The sequence below is a fragment of the Thalassophryne amazonica genome, chromosome 18 (genome assembly GCF_902500255.1).
Source record: "Thalassophryne amazonica chromosome 18, fThaAma1.1, whole genome shotgun sequence".
Taxonomy (NCBI): domain Eukaryota; kingdom Metazoa; phylum Chordata; class Actinopteri; order Batrachoidiformes; family Batrachoididae; genus Thalassophryne; species Thalassophryne amazonica.
Window position 1 is genome coordinate 28,814,568 of NC_047120.1, and position 18,651 is coordinate 28,833,218.

An 18,651-nucleotide genomic window follows, 5' to 3' on the forward strand; every position below is an offset into this window, starting at 1 on the left:
CAATCTCACGCTCCATCCCTCCCTCACTCGTGAACAAGACCCTGAGATACTTAAACTCCTCCACTTGAGGCAAGGACACTCCACCAACCTGAAGAGGGCAAAGCACCTTTTTCCAGTCGAGAACCATGGCCTCGGATTTGATGGTGCTGATTTTCATCCCGGACGCTTCACACTCGGCTGCAAACTGCCCCAGTGCACGCTGAAGGTCCTGATTTGACGAAGCCAACAGAACCACATCGTCCGCAAACAGCAGAGACGAGATTCTGTGGTTCCCAAACCAGACCCCCTCTACACCCTGGCTGCACCTAGAAATTCTATCCATAAAAAATAATGAACAGAACTGGTGACAAAGGGCAGCCCTGGTGGAGGCCAACGTGCACTGGAAACAGGTTTGACTTACAGCTCCTGCTGCGGTCGTAGAGGGACCGGATAGCCCTTAGCAAAGGGCCCCGGACCCCGTACTCCCGGAGCACTCCCCACAGGGTTCCCCGAGGGACACGGTCGAACGCCTTCTCCAGATCCACAAAACACATGTGGACTGGTTGGGCGAACTCCCATGAACCCTCGAGCACCCGATGGAGCGTGTAGAGCTGGTCGAGTGTGCCAGGACGAAAAACACACTGCTCCTCCTGAATCCGAGGTTCAACCATCGGTCATATTCTCCTCTCCAGTACTCTGGAATAGACCTTACCGGGGAGGCTGAGGAGTGTGATCCCTCTATAGTTGGAACACACCCTCCGGTCCCCCTTCTTAAACAGAGGGACCACCACCCCGGTCTGCCAATCCAGAGGCACTGTCCCCGATCGCCACGCGATGTTGCAGAGGCATGTCAGCCAAGACAGTCCCACAACATCCAGAGACTTAAGGTACTCAGGACGGATTTCATCCACCCCAGGAGCCTTGCCACCGAGGAGCTTTCTAACCACCTCGGTGACTTCGGCCTGGGTAATGGATGAGTCCGCCTCTGAGTCCCCAGTCTCTGCTTCCTCTTCGGAAGACGTGACGATGGGATTGAGGAGATCCTCGAAGTACTCCTTCCACCGCCCAACAACATCCCCAGTCAGGGTCAACAGTTCCCCACCCGCACCATAAACAGTGCTGGTGGAGAGCTGCTTCCGCCTCCTTAGGCGTCGAACAGTTTGCCAGAATTTCTTCGAGGCTAACCGATAGTCCTCCTCCATAGCCTCCCCGAACTCCTCCCAGACCCGAGTTTTTGCCTCTGCTACCCCACGGGCTGCAGCACGCTTGGCCTGCCGGTACCTGTCAGCTGCCTCTGGGGTCCCACCTACCAACAAAGATGAGTAGGACTCCTTCTTCAGCTTGACGGCATCCCTTACTTCCGGTGTCCACCACCGGGTTCAGGGATTGCCGCTGCAACAGGCACCAGAGACCTTGCAACCACAGCTACGAGCAGCCGCATCAACAATGGAGGTGGAGAACATGGTCCACTCGGACTCCATGTCTCCAACCTCCCCCAGGATCTGGGAGAAGCTCTCCCAGAGGTGGGAGTTGAAGACCTCGCTGACAGAGGGTTCCGCCAGTCGTTCCCAGCAGACCCTCACGATACGTTTGGGCCTGCCAGGTCTGACCGGCTTCCTCCCCTCCCAGCAGATCCAACTCACCACCAGGTGGTGATCAGTCGACAGCTCTGCCCCTCTCTTCACTCGAGTGTCCGAGACACGTGGCCGAAGGTCAGATGATACGACTACAAAGTCGATCATCGACCTCCGGCAAAGGGTGTCCTGGTGCCACGTGCACTTATGGATACCCTTGTGTTCGAACATGGTGTTCGTGATGGACAAACTGTGACTAGCACAGAAGTCCAACAACTGAACACCACTCGGGTTCAGATCGGGGAGGCTGTGCTTCCCGATCACCCCCCTCCAGGTCTCACTGTCGCCGCCCACGTGGGCGTTGAAATCCCCCAGGAGAACAATGGAGTCCCCAGTCAGAGCGCTATCTACAACCCCTGGCAAAAATTATGGAATCACCGCCCTCGGAGGATGTTCATTCTGTTTAATTTTGTAGAAAAAAAGCAGATCACAGATATGACACAAAACTAAAGTCATTTCAAATGCCAACTTTCTGGCTTTAAGAAACACTATAAGAAATCAAGAAAAAAAGATTGTGGCAGTCAGTAACAGTTACTTTTTTAGACCAAGCAGAGGAAAAAAATATGGACTCACTCAATTCTGAGGAATAAATTATGCAATCACCCTGTAAATTTCCATCCCCAAAACTAACACCTGCATCAAATCACATCTGCTCGTTGACATTAACCCTATGTCATGAAATTGACCCTATGTGTCTTTTTGCAAGGAATGTTTTCACAGTTTTTGCTCTATGGCAAGATGCATTATCTTCTTGAAAAATGACTTCATCATCCTCAAACATCAGAAAAGTGTCCAAAATATCAACGTAAACTTGTGCATTTATTGATGATGTAATGACAGCCATCTCCCCAGTGTCTTTACCTGACATGCAGCCCCATATCATCAATGACTGTGGAAATTTACATGTTCTCTTCAGGCAGTCATCTTTATAAATCTCATTGGAACGGCACCAAACAAAAGTTCCAGCATCATCACCTTGCCCAATGCAGATTTGAGACTCATCACTGAATATGACTTTCATCCAGTCATCCACAGTACACGATTGCTTTTCTTTAGCCCATTGTAACCTTGTTTTTTTCTGTTTAGCTGTTAATGATGGCTTTTGTTTAGCTTTTCTGTATGTAAATCCCATTTCCTTTAGGCGGTTTCTTACAGTTCAGTCATAGACGTTGACTCCAGTTTCCTCCCATTCGTTCCTCATTTGTTTTGTTGTGCATTTTCGATTTTTGAGACATATTGCTTTAAGTTTTCTGTCTTGATGCTTTGATGTCTTCCTTGGTCTACCAGTATGTTTGCCTTTAACAACCTTCCCATGTTGTTTGTATTTGGTCCAGAGTTTAGACAGAGCTGACTGTGAACAACCAACATCTTTTGCAACATTGCATGATGATTTACCCTCTTTTGTTTCAATTGACATCTCTCGTGTTGGAGCCATGATTCATGTCAGTCCACTTGGTGCAACAGCTCTCCAAGGTGTGATCACTCCTTTTTAGATGCAGACTAACAAGCAGATGTGATTTGATGCAGGTGTTAGTTTTGGGGATGAAAATTTACAGGGTGATTCCATAATTTATTCCTCAGAATTGAGTGAGTCCATATTTTTTTCCTCTGCTTGGTCTAAAAAAGTAACTGTTACTGACTGCCACAATCTTTTTTTCTTGATTTCTTGAACATCCTCCGAGGCCAGTGACTCCATAATTTTTGCCAGGGGTTGTAGTACCCCTCCCAGGGACTCCAGGACGGTCGGGTACTCTGCACTGCTGCTCGACCCGTAGGCCAAGACAATGGTGAGAGACCTGTCCCCAACCCTAAGGTATAAGGACGCGACTCTCTCATTCACCAGAGTGAACTCCAACACTTGGCGACTGAGCTGGGGAGCAATAAGCAATGCGACCCCAGCTCTCCGCCTCTCCCCGTTGGCAACGCCAGAAAAATGAAGCGTCCAGCCCCTCTCCAGGAGTTGGGTACCAGAGCCCAAGCTGTGCGTGGAGGTGAGCCTGACTATCTCTAGTCGGTATCTCTCAACCTCCTGCACAAGCTCAGGCTCCTTCCCCCCCCTAGCAAGGTGACATTCCACGTCCCAACAGCCAGGGGCTGTGAGCATGGACCAGGCCGCCGGGCCACCCGCCCTCGACCGCCACCAATCCTCTCTGCACCCGACCCACATGGCCCCCCTGCAGGTGGTGAACCCACAGGAGGGCGGGCCCACGTCGCTCTTTCGGGCTGAGCCCGGCCGGGCCCCATGCGCTAAGGCCCAATCACCAGGCGCTCGCGCGTGAGCCCCAACCCCAGGCCTGGCTCCAGGGTGGGACCCCGGCTCCGCCATACCGGGCGACGTCTCCGTCCTTGATCTTTTACTGGACATGGAGGTTCTGAACTGCCCTTAGTCTGACCCGTCACCTAGGACCTGTTTGCCTTGGGAGACCCTACAGGGAGCACAAAGCCCCCGACAACATAGCTCCTAGGATCATCCAGGTATGCAAACTCCCCCACCACGATAAGGTGGCAGCTAGAGGGGGAGGCAATTTTGTTTCCTTTTTTTTTTTTTTTAATGTCCAAAGTTATTGGGCAACTAGAACAAACAAAATGCTTTCATAAAGTGAAATTAAAATGCTAACATAAAATGTATGCTGGACAGTTGTTGCCACCCTTTGATGAATTTACAGTAAATCATCACTTTTAGAGTCAGTTTTCTTTAGACAAATCAGGGGATAGCTACATGAACATTTTCAGTTCATTGAATGTGTCTTGGACTTTATTTTCACCATCCGTAACAAATGCAAACAGTATGGCACTGTATGGTTAATCTATCGGGAGGAGGCAGGTATCATAAACTGACTGCGAGATCCCTCCATGGGGTATTCTGGCATTACACTCCTGGAAAGAGTGGCAAGCTCGACTATCCAGGAGGGACTCGGAGTAGAGCCGCTGCTTCTTTGCATTGAAAGGAGCTGGTTGAGGTGGTTCGGGCACCTGGTGAGGATGCCCCTTGGTTGTCCCTCAAGGGAGGTCTTCCAGGCATGTCTAACTGGGAGGAGGCCCTGGGGAAGACCTAGGACACATCACGCTGGAGAGATTATATTTCCCAGCTGGCTTGGGAACACCTTGGAATCAGCCAGGAAGAGTTACAGGACTTGGCCGAGGATAAGAAAGTGTGGGATGAGCTGCTTCCTTTTCTGCCACCATGACCTGGATAAGAAAATGAATGAATATATACACAATAATCAATTCCATGTTGTCAGTCCTTGTCCATGTGTCTTGTTCCAGTAGCCCATTTCCCATCAGTCTGTCCTGTTTCCTCAACAACTTACGCACCCTGTTAACCCGGGTGACGTCCAAGCTGCTATGACTTCATTTATGTCTCTTGTTCATGTTCTGGGGTAGCATAGGGGGTCTAGCCTGGGGACCCTTACTGGATATGTACCTTGTTTAAACCCACAACCTTTTGTGTGCTCTGTGGCCGCTACGCTAACCATGAAGGCCCAACTGGAATCCTGAACACAAAACAGCTAACGGGGCTCAAGTGAAACAAGAAGTCCTCAAAGGTGGATCGGGAGGGGAGGTGACAAACTGTAACCCAACGGATGTGAAGGCAGATTAAAGCTGCAGCAGGTCCTCAGACCGCAATCGGCGGCTCAGGATCTGCCAAGAACTATGTGTTTGTCTGTGTGCAATGATATTCCCACTTTAAACAAACTCGCGCATAGGCGCCTCTAGAACAACCCTGGATGTACCATCTGGGAATCCATCAAGAGACTATCTTCCTCACCGCCAAGGGATTGCCATGACGAAACATTACAACCTTCCACCATAACCATGATTGATGTCAAGATGATTCTGCAGGACCATCTATTGGATGTTTTTCTTAATATTCATGGACATAAGAATGTGGGAGAAACGCACAGATAGACTAAGTAAATGGAGCATAAATAAGCCTTTAGAGACCTAAAATGAATGTTTTGTTATAAGGATGTACTACAGGATATTTTTGCCGAGCATGTTAGAACGAGAAAGCCACTTGGATGAGTAATGAACCTTCTCAACACATTTGCTTTTGATTAAATTTGCAAATATCGAGATGAAAAAAAAAAATCAGACTCCGCAGAAACTCATTTCTTGTGAAGAAAAAGAACTCATACAAATTTGAACATTTGAGCAAACCGCATGCATTTTGCCTTTCCTTCAAAAGTTTTGGAAGGACTGCGAGCTTGTCAAGAACCCACAAATAAACAAGCTGAAGGTGTGACAACCAAAGCGATTGGTGTGCGCGTCCCTCTTGCAGAGTGTGCTTCAGCTGTGCAGGCGAGGACGTGTCCTTCTGAGGACCTTGCTGTGCTGTTCAATACAAATCTCCTCCGCAGTGAATTGAGAGGCACATGGAGGACACAAATGGTCAGCGCACATTACTCTTTAAGGATTATGTGTCATATTTGCCCTTTAAGATGCACATGCATTTCATCGGTGCACTTAAATGTCATGAACTTAATACAACAGGCCCATTAATATGACCACTGGCAGGCCGGTGCTACATTTTTTCTGATTTATCTGAAGCACCACAGGGAAAAACTAATCTTATCCTATTCCAGCACTGCATCACTCATACTTCTTAAAACGGCACCTTATTTTTCATAGATTTAATAGATACAGGTCTTCATAATTTATCCCCCTCTGAACTGAAACTTCACCCAAATTAAATTTCAGGCAGGGCACTTTGATTGCCTCGTCATTCTAAGTACTGCAGTCTGATTTCTTCATTACATAAGGAACGAATACAAATGGGCTCAGTGCAAGAGCGACATAAATTAAAAGACAGAGCAGGTCGTTACAGTACACTTGGAAAACCAGGTTAGTTAGTCCAACTCAAGAGATTAAGTAGTTAACTCAAAATTTGAGCATCAATACCTTGTGTTCCAGACTATAAGTCGTGAAGGTGTTTTCACCTGAGGCCATCAAATATGGCCATCAAGTATTGCGAAGACTTTGCTTCCATCCGTCTGTCTGTGCTCAGCATAAGTCCAGTACTATTACTGCCAGTCTTCAAATTCAAAGGGAACATTCTTGGGACACAGACCTTGGACAAGTTCAAATATGACTAACCTTGACCTATTTTAAGAGGTACTTTAAAGCCCCTTTCACACCGGGCCCACTTCAAGTTGCGGCGTCATGACAAGGCCATGTGGAAGCAACCTGGTGCCGAGATGATGTAGCTCAATGCAACAACAGTGCGTGGGATGCAAAGGACGAAGCGAATCGGGCACCAAAAATTAAATATGTTTAATTTTTTTGCGTCCTGTGCTCAACTCAGAGCTTAAAAATTCACATTCTGTTCCGTTTTTTTTGTTGTTGTTGTTGTTGTTTTGAGTGGCGAAGGTGACGACCAATCAGACTAGAGCGGCATCGTGACATCAGCACAGCTCTCTCTAAAATCACTTAATTTATGTGTAAATATAACATGTTTCTCATATATTCTGTAAAAACTAGAAAGAAACACTTCTAAAACTGAAAATGCTGCTTTTAGAACCTAATAGCACTTTTGAAGTGATTTACAAGACATTTAGTAGACGTTAGCATGGTGACGTCACAGGCTCGTAGCTAGCTGCAAACTTTTTCATTTGTATGTAAATATAACGTCTTAGTCATATATTATGTAAAAAGCTAGCGAGAAACATCTAAAACTGAAAGCGCTGTTTTTGTAAAGTGATAATGCCTCTAGACTGATTTACAAGACATTTCGCGGACGTCCTTTAACACAAAATTACTTCTGCTCTTGTCAAAAGTTCATAAATATTGTTTATGATTGATTGAGGGGCTTTATTGAATAGGTACAAATTTCAAGTAAGACAATAGGATCTTCCTAATGAATGTAAATAACTGTCACTTTTTTAATTGAATAAGATAGCTATCTGAGAAGATGCATCACGTACTAGATCTGTGACTGACTTCTCAGCCAGCCAACTGATAACATTCCTGAACTTTGATCCTAAGTGCTAATTTTGATTCTGATCTACAACCTTTGTCCTGAACTTTGATTCCAGACCTTTGATAGTCAGCACTGGCCTCTGATCCAAAATTGCTCATCTTTCTGAACTTTGGTCTTGATATGTGATCTTTGATCCTTTAATCAGGCTCAACAGTCAACTTGTTTTGATATGTTGATCCTCTTAATTCTGTGATTTGTCCCTTGAGCCAGATAGGTAGATAAATTATCAAGTTATTTCCTTCTACAAGACTAATGAAAATTGATTCATTACATTTTTGCATAATCCTGCAAGCAATGAAACAGTCTGGTAATCACATAACCTCAGTGGTTGAGGTAATAATGGAATAATACAGGAAAGACTTGTCATAAAATACAACAGTTCCAGTCTGATTAATAACAGGGGCTTGTAATCAAAAGGTTACTGGTTTGAACCTTAACGGTGATGCGTGCACTGAGCAACATCTTGTTAAACCTCAATCAAACTCAGTGAACCCATCTGGAATAAATGAGTGTCCTTAAAAATGCAAAGCATGAAAGTAATTGCACCAAGTGGATTTACTGATCCTTGGCATGCAGTATGATTCCAAAATGAAAAGCAATGTGCCTGGTTGTTTGTGCCCTTTTCTTGAACGGGATATGAGATTGCATTGGTTGTATTATATATGAACAGTGTAAGCAATGATTTTATTACAACCCTAAATCAGAAATGTTTGGGATGGTATAGCAAATGCAAATTGAAAAACCCACAATGATTGTAACTTTTACTTTGACTTCTGTTTCTTTGCAGACACTATGAATCTATCGTTTTGTGAGATCAACTTCATTTTGTTCATATAATTCATTCCTGCATTTTAGATCTGCAAAACATTCTAAAAAAAGTTGGGATGGAGTAAGTTAGGGTTAGTAATGAGGTAAAAAATTATAAATAAATATATACGAGTGTACATAGTGATGTTATTTCAAACACACGTATCCACAGTAGGCTGAGTCTTTTAGGAGCTAAGGTGAGCAGAGGATCTCCAGTTCGTCAAATGAATGTGTGAGAAAACTATCAATGTTTAAAAACAATTTTCCTCAAAGAAAGATGGGAAGGGATTTGTATATTTCTCTGTCTACACTGCATAATATTCAACAATTCAGGCAATCTGGAGGAATTTCAGTGCATAAAGGGAATAGGCGCGAAGCTAAGCTGAACACCCATGATGTCTGATCCCTGACAGCACTGGATCAAAAAACATTCATCAATAGCTGATATAACCACATAGGCAAGGGATTTCTTTAGGAATAAAATTCAAATTTATGTAGCACCAATTCACGATGAAATTGTCTCAAGGCGCTTCACACACATAAAAAAACTGAATTAAAATTTTAAAACAATAAAAAGATGGCCATAAAAGAATACAAGAATAAAAGCACACCATAACAAAACAGGGAAAACAAATGAGTCTTTAAATGTGACTTAAAAGTCTCCACAGTATCTGACTGCCGAATGTGTGCTGGGAGATCGTTCCACAGAGCTGGGGCACGGTAGGAGAAAGCTCTGTGACCGGCAGACTTTTTATTCACCCTGGGAACACACAGAGGTCCTGCACCCTGAGAACGCAGGGCCCGAGCTGGTACATAGGGGTTTACCAGGTCAGCCTTGATAAGGAGGTGCAAGTCCATGAACAATTTTATAAACTAATAACAGTACTTCAAAATCCGATCTTGCAGGGACGCCAAAACGGGCGTAATGTGGTCAAACTTTCTGCTTTGTGTCAAAAGTCTGGCAGCAGCGTTTTGAACCAGTTGAAGACCCCTAATCCTGGACTGCAGTAAGCCAGAAAATAGAGCATTACAATAGTCCAATCTAGAAGAGACAAATGCATGAATCAGTCTCAGCATCAGCCATAGACAGGATGGGACGAATCTTTGCTATATTTCACAAGTGGAAGAAAGCAGTCCTCGTAATGTCTCTAATGTGGAGGTCAAAGGACAACGTAGGATCAAAAATTACTCCAAGTCTCCTCACTTTATCCGTATGATGTATAACCCACGGACCTAAGATAAGTGTCAGCTGATCAAATTGATGCTGATACCTCGCTGGACCAAGAATCATAACTTATCTTATCAGAATTTAAAAGTAGGAAGTTACTAGACATCCAAATTCTTACTGATGCAAGGCAATCTTCCAAAGATTTTATGTGAATGAAATTACCAGCAGTCATTGGCATGTACAATTGAGTGTCATCAGCATAGCAATGAAAGGGAATCCCAAAGCACCGCAGTATATTCACAAGGGGTGCTACATAAAGGGAAAAAAGCAGGGGGCCTAAAACAGATCCCTGCGGAACCCCACACTTCATGTCCCTACGATCAGAGGAGGTGCCATTACACAATACACAGTAAGAACGACTGGACAGGTATGACGTCAACCATGCAAGAGCAATTCCAGTAATCCCAAAGTGATTCTCCAGCCTATTGAGTAAAATATGATGATTCACAGTATCAAACGCAGCACTAAGATCCAGCAGCACCAAGACTGTAGTGGTATCTGAGTCCAGTGCTCGCAAAAGGTCATTCACTACTTTAGTAAGTGCTGTCTCTGTGGAGTGATATTTTCTAAAAGCAGACTGCAGTGGCTCAAAAAGATTATTCTCAGTGAGGTAGTCAACGAGCTGTCGCGAAACCACTTTTTCCAGGATTTTAGAACAAAATGATAGATTTGATATCTGTCTATAATTTTTCAATACACCAGGGTCGAGATTGGATTTCTTAATGGTTTAATCACTGCAGACTTGAAACATTTAGGAACAGATCCAGAAGTTAATGAGAGATTTAGAATTTCCAGCACAGTCGGTCCAAGAATGGGCCACAGGTCCTTAAACAGTTCTGTTGGTATAAGATCAAATAAACAGGTTGTACTTTTAGTAGACGTCATGAGCTTCGTCAGTGCGCCTAGTGAGATACCATCAAAATCCGTAAATCTGGGTAACACCTCAGTGGGCGCATCCACCTCCATAGCAGTATGCGGTGGTTGGACCAAAGCCTGCTGAGATATGCTCAACCTAATATCCTCAATTTTCTTCTCAAAATAGTCCAAATAGTCCTGTGCTGAAAATGGAGAGTGAATAACAGGTGGCTGTTCATGAATGACAAATGCTATAGTTTCAAACAAAAACTTTGAGTTATGCTTGTTTTTATTGATCAAATCAGAATAATAGGCCCACTTTGTAGCCAGTAGTGTATGCTCATGCCATGCAAGGTGGAACACCTAATTTAGAACTACGCCGTTTCCGTTCCAAATCTCGAGCCTTCTGCCTAAGGTCACGCAACTAACCATTGAACCAAGGCGACTGCGCCTTGGGAAGGCGTGGCCTTAAAAGAGGAAGCCCAACCTTATCCAGTGTAGCCTTGAGCACTGAATTCAAGCCATCTGCAAGACTATCCACTGATTTAACATTCTCCAAACCTGAAGCCAAACTTTCAGGCAGTCTGGCTTCGAATTCAGTCACAGTTGAGGGATTAATGCGTCGCCACAGAGATAGACAAGGCTTTCGGTCCACTAAATGCAGCAACATAAATGCACACTTAATGAGTGGTCAGAGACCACCGACGCAAGAGGCAAAATGTCAATGTTCGTGACAGCAAGGCCATGTGTGAGAACTAAATCAAGGGTATTTCCACTGTGTGTTGAATCCTGAAAGCATTGCTGGAATCTCAACACATCCACAAGTTCCATAAATGACTTGCAAAGGGGATCAGAGGGCTTATTTATATGAATGTTAAAGTCACCAATAATCAAAATGTTGTCCGCACTAGCTGACAGGTGAGAGATGAATGCACCAAATTCATCTAAGAATTCAGAATATGGGCCAGGAGGCCTATAAACAGTGACAAAATAGCATGACTGATTTCCATACTTCTGACCCTGACAATACGTAGCATCATGGGCAGAGCGGCGAGTCAGATGCTCAAACGAATTATATTTATGACCCCCAACAGTCAATAAGGTAAACCTGGATTTATAAATAAAAGCAACACCCCCACCTTGCTTCACACCATGAGATGTGACTAAATGTGTACCCGGGTGGGCAGGCCTCATTCAGAGGAAGAACAGCTGTGGGTTTGAGCCAGGTTTCACATAACCCAATCATGTCCAAGTGATGATCCATAATTAGATCGTTGATCAACAGGGATTTTGAGGACAGTGATCTGATGTTAATGAGACCCAAACTGAAGACTTCTGTCGGTTTGACAGACTGACATGTTTGAATAGGCCTAAGTATCTTAAAATCCACTCCATGTTTTCCATCCAGCACCCGAAGAGTGTCGGAAACCGCTGTCGTCACATCAGGACTACAAGTCCCAGAAGCTGCAGCGCTCTGATGACGTGGGTGCAGAGTACTTGGTCAAAGCACAAGATGAAGTTACATTCAGAAATGCCACTTAAAACTTATTGTGCAAAAAGAAGCCTCATGTTAACCTTGTCCAAAATCAGTGCTGATTCCTCTGGACTCAGAGGCATCTGAGCTGGACAGTCACTCAGGAAACGCATATCGTGGTCAAATAAAACGGCATTCTAGATTTTTTTTTTTTTTGAAGGAATGGATGGCATACCGTCCAGACCAAAGATGAAAAGGGCCACCCAGAATGTTATCAGCAACCAGTTCAAAAGCCAGGGTTTGTCATGATATGGGGTTATTGTCCATGGCAAAGGTAACTGACACATTTGTGACGGCAGAATTCATGTAGAATTGTACCTATATGGAAGACTTTAGTCTTGATTCTAAATTTGAATGCAGAATTACCTTAGTCATAATATGAAGAATATCAGTGCTTTTCTGTCACTTTGTCTGTCTGGCAACTCAAACTGTATCTAGTCTGAGTCAAGCAGGTTTTTGGTATCACTTAAGGTGACGAAATGACATTTAGAATCCAGCCTCAGTGTACATTGGCTTACACAAAAATGCAGTACAGCCATCCAAGGGTAGCAGCTGTAGCCAGGTAGGGGTCAATGAAGGGTTACATAAAGGTCAATTTAAAGGTTGAAAACTATACATTATTTGTCTGACCATGATTATTCCAAAAAGGTATAGCTTGGACCCTTTACCCCATAACTGAATGTTATGGGGTTAAAAACAGCAAAAATGTTGAGAAAGGTCAGTTTCAGTTTGTACAGGGGTCAAAAGTTAAAGTTGTTCCAATTTTGGTAAGAAGCAAATTATTGTTTGGGTTAATAGGGTTTTAAAAAGAATAGTTCGCACCATCTGGCATGCTTAGTTATCATGTTACAGAGTAACATATGTCATAGAATCCAACAGAGGTTGACCTTTACTTTGGCGATCAAGCATTCAAGACAGTCAAAACTATTCCACCAATAACTTGCAAAATTCTTTTACTGGTTAAGTGAAAACTGATGACTGGCTCATGGACTAATCAATGGTTTTTGATGAAATTTTGTGAAGGGAGCTGGTTTAAGGAAGACCTTATTAAATTTTGCACATATACCACAAAATACATTTCATGCTCAGCTTTTGATTTCAGTTTGAGTTAAACAGAACTGATCAGATGTCGAGACCACACAAAATGTATTATTGTGTGACTGAACCATAAAGGATTATTTTGCATGAATCTGCCATTTTAATGATTCATTATAAAACAAGTAACTGTGCCATGATTTGAACGCTTCTCACATCATACCACTAGATGGCAATGTTCCTGAGCTGATTGTGGTTTGAGGGAGAACCAGTCTTGACACACAACAGCAACGTGTTGGGTTCAAACATGAAATTACCCCAGCTGGCTATCAAGTAAACTATCAAACTATTTTGTGTGTGTATATACACACACATACATGTATGCATGCATTTCTGGTGGCAGTATTACCCCCTAAAGTACATTTTCAAGTGGGAAGTGTCATTTTTGATTCTTGGTTCAGTGCTGCCCCAAATCTTTACCAAAATAAGGTCACATTGTAATCATGTTGTAAAGTTGAACAATGGGTAAAAAAAAGAAGCAATTATCAAAGTGTATTCAGCATGTGCTCTGCCCGTGTTTGACAAATGTTCACTTTGCTTCCAGCTTCACTCACACTCTTCACTTTTTGTGACAAGGTGGTTAAGAGACATTAAGAAAAAAGAAAAAAAAACACTACACAGGTAACTCCCATTGGCCTCTTGGTGAACCGCTTGTGAGCGTAAATGATTATTTTATTAATTTAGCCTGTGTATCAATCTACCATAAAACTGATAGGTGAAACCAGAACAATTAGCTAATAAAACCTGGAACGCCTTCACACATCATGGTGTCTTTGAAGCTTCCCTCACATCTCTCCTTCATGCAGCATTGGCCTGTTCTGGGCAGATTTAATATACAGGTGCATCTAAAAAATTTGAATACCATGAAAAAGAGCAAGAAAGTGAAAAATTTAGGTATTATGCACTCATTACAAAAAAAATTTCAAGCACTTATGGTCTTAATTTTGATTATTATGGCCTACAGCTCTGGGGGGAACATACCAACATTAGATTTCATGAGATCAATCCAAAATGAAAATCTGTTATCTATTTCTTAATGATTTTCACTTATCTTCAAGCAACACAATAGTTGAAGTCACTGGGAAATCAGTTATTTCACGCAGCTTTCCTCCCATTTCACTTATGACCTCGAGATATCATGCTGCAGGTTTTCTGCTCTCTAGTTTGACAAATCACCTTTTCACTGTGCGAGACAGTATATCAAAATTTTTCTCACTAGTTTCCTGTAAATGTGACAAACTATATTCTGTCATTTTCACTGGAGTTTTTCCCCATTCAGCACCACGTGCAGACTCTTGCTTATACCGCATGCTATAGTGCCATCTAGTGTCACAGCTAGTCACTACAAAAATGTTTAAGTTTTTTTTCCCCATGGAGCATAACTGCCTGTATTCTCGGGTGATAAATGATTTGTTAGAGGGCTCATATGTCATGGATGACTCAAAGACCAGAGGGACTTTGTGTTGCAGCCTGTAACACGAGCTATCTGAGAGGCTTAGGACAAGTCCTACCAAATTTAAAATTTTGGTTTTGTTTGTTCTTCTCCCTGTTCTTTGGCTGATTACCACCAATGACAGTCAACCACAGAATTGCACTTAAGAGTGTGTTTTGGAGTCAAACGTCACTCTGTCCACAAAACGTGACACACATTCTAGAATTTCCCAGGAACCACTAAATTTACCAAACAACCATTAGGGTCAAGGTCATAATTTAATTTTTTCCACCCTGATTTGTGTCAAATCTGGGACACGTATGGAGGAGAGTCCCAGAACTGCCCACAGGGACAAATGTGCTACAGGTCAATCACTGCGCTCAAGGTCATGTTTGTCTGGTTGTTGGCATCTCAGGTCCATTTGGTGAACTCAACCACATTTGGTATGTTGGTCCCAAACTTTCCAAATTCATTTTGGAAAAACTGTTGAAAATCAACTTCATTGACTTTCAACACAATTTCAACCAAATGTAGCACCCATTTGGTGGATTTTAGAAGTGCCCTGGCAAGATCAGCCAGGGGTAAATTATTACCAAATATCTCAAACAGGAACTTATGATTCAGGTTTACTCAGTAAAGGGATTCTGTCAAGACAGGAAACCTTTATGCAACCGACAATTTATCTAACTCGTACAGTACACAGGACAAGAAATATGTGCAGTATTTTATTGAAATCCATGAAAATTACAAAGGTAACAGTGGATCATGTGATCTAGTCAGATCATCATGCATCACTTCCATAGCATAACATGAACTGCTGTAAATTAAAAAAAAAAAAAAAAAAGACACTAAATATTAACAGACCTCTCAGCTAGCAGCAAGTTTTCCAAAAGCTACCTCCTGAAACAGCATTGCCCTGCAAGAATATTTATCAATCCAACATACAAAAGAGGAAAAGAAAAGAAGCTTTTCCAACTCAAGTCTTGACCCACGTGTACATGCAGCCTCCAACACTTGAGGTATTGGACAGTTAAAAGTGGCTGCGATCTACTTAAACATGTTCTCATCTCCCTCTGATCCTGTAATGATGCTTTAGCTCTGAGCTGCTGAGGAAAAGAGCTCCACGGTATGTCAGCCATAACAGCGAAGCGAGACTTTCAAGACCATGTCAAGCTTAGAACTAGCAAAAAAAAAGTTTGTTCCACAGTAACATTACATGCAAAATAACAGTGGGCAGCTGCGTATAATGTCAGTTATTTCTATTTGAATTTTAAAATGATTTGGATTGTTCCAGCTGCAATTATTTAACTTTTTTTAAATCACCCTGAGGTCTCATTGACAAAACTGCGCAAGAGGTATAAATGCAAACACCAACACATTAAGATTCATAAAGCTGTGAACATGCACACCTGCAACTATTTACACCTTTAAGACTTCAGACTTTCCCAACACTTCTGACATAAATTGAAAGTAAGTGAGCTTATATTGGTCTTTGCGAGATTTGGGGAATTCGAAGGTGAAGTGGTTTGGGAGCTATAGGTTCCACTGATAACCAAAAACTGTGGTTTGGCGATAGATAACGTCCCTGTTCAACTGCATCATGAATTAATACATTCTCTCACACACACACACACACACCCACCCTTTGGTGGATGTGTGAATTTGGCTTGGAGTTTCTCAAAAGAATCAAGATGACTGTTGCCACACAACAACATCACCATCCTCTGACATCTACTGACGACAACGGCACCATTGTTTGGTTAGCAACTGGGGGTTCTCACTTCCTAAACCACTGATACTGAAGCTCCAGGAACACTGAAGCCAGGGGAGAAATATATAGAAGACCAAAATAAGGCATCCAGCCACTTCTGGATCAACGTCTAGACATCCTCACCTGGAATCTTTAAATATACTCTCACAACAAACCACAAGGGATCAATAAAAAGCACTTCATACCAGCATTTTGCAGTAATCATGTTTGGTAGTGCAGTAGCTAAATGTTGCAGCATTGTGTAAGGCAGGCTGTGGAGTACTGGTGGCCTTATGACACTTGTCATTTGGTATTCAGTGACAAACTGGAAGTAGTCTTACTGTATCCCTCACTTCACTTCAGTTTCAATTCCCAAAATATACACAGGTCAGTTTCCACAGAAGTTCACACATCTTCCTGCTCCTATAAATCACAACTCCTACAAGTGCATCAGCAATGGTTATAAATGAAGCCCTGGGAATCCAACTATACATTTTTCTTGTGCATAGAACTCCTAAACCTATCCATTCTAGGCATTTTACGTGTAACAAGAATACATTCCCCAAGCAAGGAGCAGAAGCTCAGTAAACCAGCTAGAGTAAAGCAGTACGTCATAATCTAAACGACACTAGTGCATTACTTTACATTGAGACAAGGTCACAAATTGAATCAAAACTTCCATTTCTTTTGGAAACCTGAAATACAGCTTGAACCTTAGTCTTACGATTCAGTGATTACAGGTAACCGTTGAAGATGAAACATTACTTAGGCGTAACATTACTTACACTGCATTTCCCCCGAAATGATTAACGAGCAAGTCTCAGTCACTCAATGATTATAGTAAATGTAAAAATAAGTTCAGAACATGAACAAATCAGCCAACACTTTCAGGCCTTCTAACAAACTATAATCTCTTTAAAAGTGATGTCACACTGCAGCCTGTTAGAAATCCATTTTATATACATTATTTACCCTGCATCTGTACAGTAATACCTTTCAGAGAACGCATGCACCAAAAAGTGACTCACTGATTGGTTTCTCAAACTATTTCAGAACAAGGAAAAAAATAATCTCAGATCACCTATTTGACTTTGGAGAAGCTTTCAAGCCATCTGACAAACACTCAAGTTAGAATATGATATGAATTTAAAATGTGATATTTTACCAATATACTCACTGACCACTAGGGGTCAGTCACAGACCACTTTGAGAAAGGCTGCTGCAGATGATTTTTTTTTCCCCCCAACAGACAGTCCTTCAGCTATAGTTTAATGACTGTGGAAGTTATTTATCGAGGAAAAATACTAGCTGTTATAAATTGCAACCATCTTCTGCCATGTGAAAATTTATTTTGTTTTATGTCACTATAATGTTGGGATAGGCTCCACCCTTAATTGAATTACAGAAGCGGGTATAGAATATGGATGATATGTCACTGCAGCATCAATATCGTCTGGGTTAAGATAGGTTGTTGGGACAACTTCTATCATACATACTTTTTAGGATCAGCATATCTTTAAAAATTATTTTAGTCTTTTTGTTTGTTTTTAAACAAAAACAGGACACCATTACCCAAAGTGGATTACCAAACTGAAGCCCTGCTGTACATCGTTTAGAAGGACATGATGGTTCTCTGGATAATGTCAATGCATTCCTGTAGATCTTCCTCCCTGATGATGAGGGGAGGGGCCAGGCGGATGATGTCACCATGGGTGGGCTTAGCCAGCAGTCCATTATCACGAAGACGCAAGCACACCTTCCAAGCATCATAGTCTGAGGAGATCAAGTCAATGAATATCAGGTGAGATGAAGCACCACTGGCTAGTTTAGTAGGTTCTTCAAATGTAACTTGTTTTAACAACTGAAAGGTTTCATTTGTTCATGTGACCTTGACTGACTGATACTATTGTAATCCCCCAAATATCATTCATTTTACACCATTGTACAGGATGAATGATATCAGCCTTGCAAATGAAAGCAAAGATGACTTTTAAGTCAAGAGAACAGCATCTCCATCTGTCTGAAGAAATTCAGCCCTGAGGCCACAGATCCCTGCAGCATTAATTTGCCTTCAGCCATTTTATCATCTATGCCATCCCACAAGATTCTGTGTTTCACAGCTCCAGGTGACACAAGACACCAGAGATGTCAAACATCTTGGCTGGAGAATCAGTTTCACACAGCAAAGTCACATGTCTGGTTTGTAGCACGAGATGCATGGTCAGAGGAATGCAATGCTTCTTTTATACATTAGCTGAAGGTCACTAATCCACATGTGGCGCACCACCTGCTCCCAAACGCTTCACACAAATGACCTCTCGTTCAAGTTCAGTGAGTGATTTCATGGCCTAATTTGA

The 18,651-nt window shown here is 42.6% G+C and overlaps 1 protein-coding gene across 2 annotated transcripts in view; it reads right to left on the bottom strand.

Annotated features, from left to right (window-relative positions):
* Nucleotides 1–15,256: 15,256 nt before the first annotated feature.
* The window catches only part of oat (ornithine aminotransferase), a 36,305-nt gene continuing 32,910 nt past the window's right edge, over nt 15,257–18,651 (bottom strand). The window contains exons 10-11 of one of the 2 annotated variants that reach the window (XR_004566452.1): nt 16,361–18,067; nt 15,257–16,161 (exon numbers count right to left, since the gene is read on the bottom strand). Coding sequence is in view for 1 of the 2 variants with exons in the window: in XM_034193740.1 (XP_034049631.1) it covers nt 17,907–18,067 (161 nt within the window). In the remaining variant the exon portion in view is untranslated. Of the gene's footprint in view, nt 18,068–18,651 lie in introns of both variants that reach the window. The other variant, XM_034193740.1, reaches the window with a different exon arrangement.